We start from the raw sequence: 8375 nt of genomic DNA, 5'->3' as shown, positions 1-8375 counted from the left end.
CTTACTTGCACCTCATGTTCTTTGACTTTTCCAGTGCATTCAACACCATCTCGCCCCTCCGGCTTGCAGAAAAGCTCCCAGCCATATATATATATATATATATATATATATATATATATATATCTATCCATCTTCATCCGCTTATCTGGGGTCGGGTCGCGGAGGCAGCAGTTCCAGCAGGGGGCCCCATACATCCCTTTCCCTGGCAGCATCAACCAGCTCTGCCTGGGGAATCTTTAGCCGCTCCCAGACCAGTGCGGAGATGTAATCCCGCCACCTGGTCCTGGGTCATATATATTATATAAAATAATTACGAGAGGTAAGTGTGGGAATAAGGGATATTTTCTTTTGTTGTGTTCCAAGCATGGTTTCATGGGGATCGTTATCACATTATCACCAGCTGCCTTGTCCCATGAATTATGGATCACAGATACAGTTCACTGACCTCCTGACACTGGTCCTTTTCATCCTGTGTGTGCGTGTGCGTCTGTGTGCGTCTGTGTGTGTGTGATTGAGAGAGAAAGAGAGTGTGTGTGTATGTGTGTGAGATAGAAAGATAGAGAGATTAGGTGTGGTTGTATGTGTATGTGTGTGTGTATGTGTGAGTGAGTGAGTGAGTGAGAGAGAGAGAGAGGGCGGGCATGCATGCCTGGGTGTAGATGTTGGTGTACAGAACACGTATGTGTGTGTGTTTCCCTGAATACCCTTAGGTGCAGACTCTGTGTGTGTGCACATACTTATAGTATGCACAAATGCATGCTTGTACGATGCCCAATTTCCATGCGTGCACCAGCTTTGTTTAATATTCTACCTTTATTTATGCCATTCACCTCCAAGAGCAGTTATTCCGGTTCCTAATCGGCCAAGCTGCACCTCCGCCCTCCCGTCCCCGTTAGAATAGAACCATATCCTCACCTGATGGTATCTACAATGGGCTGGCACTCAGGGCTGTTCTCCTGCCATGTGTGTTTTACAGAGCAGAACAGAACAGCGGCTAGCCAGCGGGCACTGGAACAGAACAGAACAGGGAATAGCCAACAGGTACTGGAACACAGTAGAACAGGGAATAGCCAGCATGTATTTGGAACACTGTGTTTGACAGAGCACAGAACAGTGGCTAGTGTGTGTACTGGAACACTGTTTTCTTGGTGCAAAGCTACAGTACAGTCAATGTAAGCATCATGAGGGGAAGTGTTTGTAGATTAGGGCCAGAGGATGTTTTTCCTGTTTGATGAGGCCTATGGTTCCTGAAATACTCGTGGGTGCTTTTTTATATGCTTTTTTGGAAGCCTGAGACATCAGACAGACTATTTTTCGGGGAATGTACTTGTGATGTACAAACACAAATACCATGAACCAATGGTACATCTGACGCTGATGATATCGGTACCCCACCTGTGATAAGCATTTCTTTGTCCAAGGTACCGTATCTTGTATGACGTATGTAAAGATCCTTGATGCTGATAGAAGCAGTAAAAAGACTGATATGTGACCCTATTGTTGTAGCGTCCATTCACCTGACAAAAAAAGTATTCTTTGGGGATGCTGAATGAAGCTCCATTCTGGCCTGGTTGATTGACATAGCTCAGAGGGATGAAAAATTAATAAGTGTTAAGTCAACACCTGGCAGGCACCACCCCAGTGGTTTGAAACAGAGCCCTGTGGATTAGGCACACGTGGTCTCATCTTGCCTCACGTCTGTCAACGCTGTTACAATAGAAACAGACTGGTTTCTTCTGTTTGTTTGTTTGTTTTGTACACAAGTGACTAACAATAATATGTGCAAGTCTGGGAGGTACAGAAATGTATAGATTTTCAACATTCTTCTCTACTCTTTGTGGAAAGTGTTTCTGTATCTGTGGAGACATATTTTCACTAAAATGTTTTACAATGTCTCAAAACACCTTTATTTTAACATATTTATACGTGAATTCAGCATTTCCAAAATTTACAAAAAAAGATTTCATTAACAAAGACCAATCATATAAAAAACAGGAAAAAAGAAGAGCAATTTACATTTCAATGTTTTAACACGTTTTCTGTTAAATGTTAGATTTCAATTCAATGTGTTACTTTGAGAAAACTACAAAAATAATAAATAAATAAAAATCCCCATTCATTTAAGAATGGTACAGTATATTTACTGTATAAACTATACTGTAAAGAGCAAATAAATATCTGTATATTTAGTACCATACACAGTCATGACTGATTTCAAGTAATTACAACAAACAGGCCAGCAGGTTTGCTGGCAGCATGCCCAAAGTACAAGCCCTTGTGTCACACTGTAACTGTCACATATATTTTAAATTTTCATGACTGTGTATGACACCAGTAAGGTTGCATGTCCACCAGCGTGCTGTATTTTAGAGCTGATGCTGTTTTCTCGTTGTTTACAATGGGTAATGAGCTCTAGAGCGCTATAGAGATGAGAGCTGTGTTCCAAGCGCTTTAAGTTGAACTTTTTGGGCTGAAGTGCAGGTAGGTAAAAGGCTGTTCTGATGATGAGGACGGTCGGTTTTTGGCAAGACTGCAGAGATAGCGAACGTTAGCGTTAACTAACATTAGCTAGCTATCTTAACTTAGCTAGTTAATCTGCAGTCTGGAAAAACACGACACTTGGTGCTCATGTTGGCCCAACCAGTCCACTAGCTTTCCCAGTGCACTCTAAGCAGCAGTGGGCAGCTGTAAGCTTGGCGCTGTTCATCTAGGCTACATACATACAGCTCGCCAGTGGACACAGCCTTATGCTACTGTTATGACATCACTATCTGGTCCATACCACAAGAGTGTTCAAAGAATGGTATTATTCAGGTGCCAGTCCATGTGCCATTTTTTCCACAGGTCTGGTCCATTTAGAGGTAGAGTCTGATCGTGGTGAATCTACAGAAAGATCTCCTCAGCACCTCAGTTAACAGTGCATATTGCACACCGCACCTTTAAGCCTTCCCCCAATTCCCAATGGTCGGTGACCTCGCTCAACCGAGGGCTAGCTATTGTTCTGGTGTGGACGGCAATTTTTAGAAGGTCTTCCACCGAATGGCTGAAAAGATGGTGTGGATGAAGTAGAGGAGCGTGGCCACGTAGGAGAACACCTGGAACGGTTGGAGAACATAGAGCACTTCAGAAACAAGCAGGGTGATGTTGGTCAAAGGCATAGCTTAAGCCAGTTGTATGATGAAGTGACTGGTGGATAACAGACACATTACTTTCCATCTCCTTTTTGTTGAGCAGTGTCGAGTCTGAAAAAGGCACCTTTTTTGTTTTAAGGTCTTTCGGATTACAACAGTTGCTACAGTGCCCAAATACACGACCAAAGTCATCTCAAACATTCAAACAATTTGAATGTATTTTTGAGGAATTTTGGATGCTACAGTAGCTCCACATGTATATATGTTCCACTAATATTGTGGCTAATGCTAACCAGAGCAAGCGCATGCTCTCCCAAGTGCAGTATAGCAAGAAACGAATACATCCTTCTTAAGTCCCTACAAGATAAATGTTCCAAACATTGGAGCACAACTTTATACTATTGTTTGGAGGGGAGACTTTTTTGTCTTATGATTAATTCAAATAGATTATGAACTGTAATTACAGATGTCTTACCACTGCAGAGATGTCAATTTGGTAGTTTTTGAAGGTAACTGCATCTTGGAGATCTGCCTCTCCAAAATCCAGGGTCACTTTGGCAAGGGGAACTGACGCGCTGAGATAGAAGAAAGCTGCCAGCCCGTGATATGCAAAGTCCTAGGTGATGATACACAGCAGTAAACACATTCATCCCTTTGATCAAGCTGCAAAGGTCAAAGGTGAAAACAGACAGGTTTCTGGCACTAGAGTGAGTACATCTTAATGTTGTCGTCAATCCTGTTGAGGACCTATAGCGTTTTTCTTTGTTTCAGATTCATATCCTTTATTTATATCCTTTAATACCCAAGTGCATTATAGTATGAAAGTGTTAGTGTTTTGCCTTTAATTGACAGGTGCCGCCCTGTGATCACGTAAGGATCAATTGATGTTACGCCCGAGTCATTAATTAATCATGCATCCTAAAATTATCCTTGTTGTGAAACAAAGTTTTATCAGTTATTTAGCAATTAGTCTGTTAGTTAATTGTTTTATAATCCCCAGTAATGCTTGTCCAAAGCATTTGGTAAAAGTATGTGGATCAACTTCTGGCTCAATCCGAGGTGGACTGAGAGACTTACAGCAGCAGCCCAGCTTCCGCTGTTGTGATGCCCTCCGCAGGCGAACACCACCATCCAGATGAAGGTCATGACGAAGCAGAAGACGGATACGAACATGACCCAGCCCTGGGGGTTGGCGGGAACCACCAGCGTGCTGGCAACCAGGATCCACACCAGACCTCCGAAGATCTGAAACGCAGTGTCAGGGTCATTGGTGAACCGAATGAATGAATGAATGAATGAATGAATGAATAAATGAAACTCTTAGGCTACACACGGAAATGGACACGGAAATTAATCTATTTTTTCTCTGGTTGATGTCTTTACTACAAACTGTCAACCACAAAAATGCAGCTGGTATTTCAAAGGCCCTGCCTGTAGTTATTCACACTTCCGGGACAAGCAATACTTCATGGGCCGGTTCAGCAGACATAGATTGAGCCAATGGGAAATATCCATTGCGATGTAGCCTACAGTATTTCAGTCTAGGTAGGATGTATCCATGGAGCCATCCCTAAAACGCAATCACTCTAGGTCCCCAAGATAACGCCCAGGCAAAAGTAACCACACTGTCCAGAATCAGAACCCATCATGTTACTGACTGTCCCAACATGGATAATAATGATACCAATACCAATTAAAAATAAGGATACCAATAGCTATCAATAATAACAATACCAAAACCAATCAACCTGTTTCTTAATGATGGGAAGAAGAAGAAAACAAATAAACAATTGTCGGATTGCTCACTCTTTAGTTTAGGTAAGAAAATGTTTGTTTAGGATATTTGATCACACTGTAGGCTACTAAACCTGCCTTATACATTTTTGAAATGCAAAACATGTTATTTTCCCAAGGCATACATTGGGAAGATGTTTCAGAAAAATATTTAAACACCATGCCCAGATGAACACGTAGCAGCTAATGGGTTCTGTTCAGGGTGGGAAAAATATGCCGAATGAATACGGCATGTAGGTATGAATTCAATGTCACTTCTCGAATGTGAATGGACTAAATCTCTAATGTAAAGTATCCATAGTATTGGCCAACACGCCTCACCTAGGGGTGTTTAGGTGCGATTGTGTTGTGCAACCTCTAGCCTACAGCTTGCACCGAACACAAATTTGGGTTTCCTATCCTACAAACACTTTGTACCAATTATGGGAAGAATACTTTACAAAACGCGTGCAGTAGGCCTATATATCTATATATAGGCAGTGTTTATTTTCCATCCATAGCTAAATAAATAATGTTATAAAATAAATAAAAATAAAAAAGCAATTAAAACCTCGCCTTTGACTTTGTCATTATCACACACATTCATCACAAAAAAACCTAAAGGCTACTGGCAACATTTTGTTCTGATAAACAATTAATTAATAAAAGTTCAATTTCCATAGCCTGTTCTGAAGTCCATGACCACGGGGATCGCGTCTATTGCCAATGGCATTACAATTACGGTGATGTAAATTAATCAGGACAAAATCATCTTCATAACTTACAAGCTCGGGTAGGTAGAGGATGTCCGGAATAGTCGTGCATATCCCCACTCCGCTGGACAGGTTCCCCATCGTCGCAGTATTCGATGCCATGGTTGTGCTCCTGAATCCGCACGCCTCGAATGAACTAAGGGTGGAACAGGTGCGCCCGTCTTAACACAGCCGCGGACTAGAAAAACCTGCTTCCCACATCCAGACACACCCGGCCGATAAACGAATACTTTTGTCGTAAGGTTTCACATGTTAGTGATTATCAACGATATCTTACTTTGTTCTGGAGTTTGTCTGAACTTGTTGTGAAAACTGATAGATATATATTTTTTTTTTACCAGGTTGACTCATCGTCACAACAACGGTGGACAAACTCTCTCTCATAAACTGGCAGTTGCCATATCAACACAGCACAACAACAACAACAATAACAACAACAACACATTAATAGGAGAGCCATGATGTTTTTATTCTTACAAATAAAAACCCAACACAATTCACCAGGATCCTCCTGTTGTGCTGCACATGAAAATAGTTTCTACAAGTATTCAGTTTGATATTTGGACATTTCTACCTTTATCCCAGATAGCAAGCGGATCTGCGCCATATACAGGCCAGGGGCCTCATTTATCATTGAGGTACGCCTTCTTTTACACGGTCTTTTTCGCGATTTCAGGCGTACGCCATTTCCCCCCCCCACATTGCGATTTATCAAGCCGAAAGGGCGGAAATTTAGTCGCCTTTCTCCGCGCTTTTGTACGACACCTCTCAAGTTGTCGTACCGATTTACACGGTGTTCTACGCCCTTTTTGAACACAGGGGGAACTGGCGACGCAGGTGGTGCGTCGGTGAATTACTATGTTTGATGGAGAGAATAAGAGCGACAGTTCATGAACGCACAATCATGTAGGCTAATAGCCCAATTCAGCACCAACATATATCGCAATGCAAGATTAGACGTGTCCTCTAACCGGCTCATGAATGGTCCGATATGGATTTGTTCCCCAAACTGAACCTATGCGCTGTCCCAAACCTTTCCGCGCTATATGTCACACACCTAATGCAGGCACTCCATCAAACGGCAATAATTGACCAATTAGATTGTCATTAATATGTGATCATGTGGACCTGTTTGCTCTTTGGTAAGCATATAAATGACAGTCCTCCTGTGCGTAATGCGAGCCTAAATGAATCCGGCGCTACTCGGCCTACTGGCCGAGATAGAACTCCAAATAGGTGACGGCGATGGCGACTGCACCCACATAAGGGCACCATCAGTGAATGAATACGTCTATGTGAATCGCTAAAATGTGCACACTAGAAATACCCAAATCATATGTGACGCCGACATGCTCATCACAAGTGTAGTGGCACGGTGGCCTGGCTCCACGCATGACTCATTCATCCTGGCGCACAGCAGGGTAGGGGCTAGACTGGAGGCAGGCGCTGCGCGTGACGGCTGGCTTGTTGGTGTGTCCATAACCAAGATACATATTCTTTGTCTTATTTACTTTTAATCTTTATTAGCATTTTCCATCCATACAACGACAATACAATAAAACATAAAAACCTACAATAACAGCTTATGGGTACATCCATCCATGCAGCTTTTTTTTCTTACTCAAATATGACAATTTTAATATTAGTGGTATCATCACACTTCCTTCTATAATCCATCCATTTTTCCCATCTCCCTTCAAACTTTCCTTCCTGCATCCTCAATGCATGCGTGAACCTCTCCCTAACATACATCTCCTCCACAACACCCAGCCACTGCTCCTTGGTTGGGCGTTCCACCTTATACCAAGCCCTCGTTATTGTCTTTTTACTAGCAACCAATAGTACTTTCACTAGGTATCTGTCCCCTCCTTGTACATCATCCCGTGTTATGTTTGCCAAGATATATATTCAAAGCTGATAAGAAGGTGGAGGCCGGCGCGCTGGAGGTGGAGGCACTGGAGGTCGTGGCGCTGGAGGTGGAGGCTACAACTCGCGGGGGCACGACCGTCAGGTCAAGGACCACTGCAGACTCCCACCCCACGTCAGAGTCTGGAGAAACAATTTCAATCATGTTCCTTGAGTTTGTCTGTGAACTTGATTATGCATTAAACATTTCATTGTGCAGCCATATTCATTTGATATGTTTTTCTGTTGGCAGTCAAATAAATGCTGTGATTTACCGGGTGATTTAGATGAGTCTTAATTTCCCAGAGGGGAAAATGTTTAATGTGTTCTAACATTATGAAGTGGTCATCTGCGTTATTGTTCCCTGTTTTTGGTCCTAATTTAATCATAGCCTACCACAGAATGTTTGCTTTCCTCACAGCCACATGTTACAGTATGTCCGTGTATGCCAAATCCTAGATGCACAAAACGTAGCTAAAGTAGGCTACTAAGCTGTAGGAGCAAACAGACAAAGGTAGGCTATTAATACCTTCCGAAGAGGATTGTCTTCCTCGCGTGGACCTCACCAACAAGCACATGCACCTCCGTCTCCGAGAAGTTCCTCTTCTTAGCTCTTCGTTCCATGTTTCATTGTCCCGCCTGGGTGCTCCACGCTACCTTTTTAAGCCGGTTCCTTCCGGGAAACCACGTTTGGCCACTCATGGTTTTGACCATATATGGTTGGATTAGGGCGTGGCGAGGGCGGAACACGGGGCGCGTGCGCGTACGCTCTATTCTCCGCCAGTCTCGGATT

General features: G+C 42.9%; 1 protein-coding gene across 1 annotated transcript; it reads right to left on the bottom strand.

The window, feature by feature from the left end:
* Nucleotides 1–3020: 3020 nt before the first annotated feature.
* Nucleotides 3021–5779, bottom strand: LOC311311762 (myelin and lymphocyte protein-like; the record flags this gene model as incomplete). Its single annotated transcript, XM_084441524.1, has 4 exons — nucleotides 3021–3095; nucleotides 3607–3747; nucleotides 4209–4376; nucleotides 5690–5779. 4 exons carry the CDS (start codon nucleotides 5777–5779, stop codon nucleotides 3021–3023), a joined length of 474 nt encoding a protein of 157 aa, XP_084297650.1.
* Nucleotides 5780–8375: the final 2596 nt, after the last annotated feature.

Source organism: Borostomias antarcticus (assembly GCF_949987555.1).
Source record: "Borostomias antarcticus genome assembly, chromosome: 7".
Lineage (NCBI taxonomy): Eukaryota > Metazoa > Chordata > Actinopteri > Stomiiformes > Stomiidae > Borostomias > Borostomias antarcticus.
This window is presented reverse-complemented; position numbering and strand designations above follow the sequence as displayed.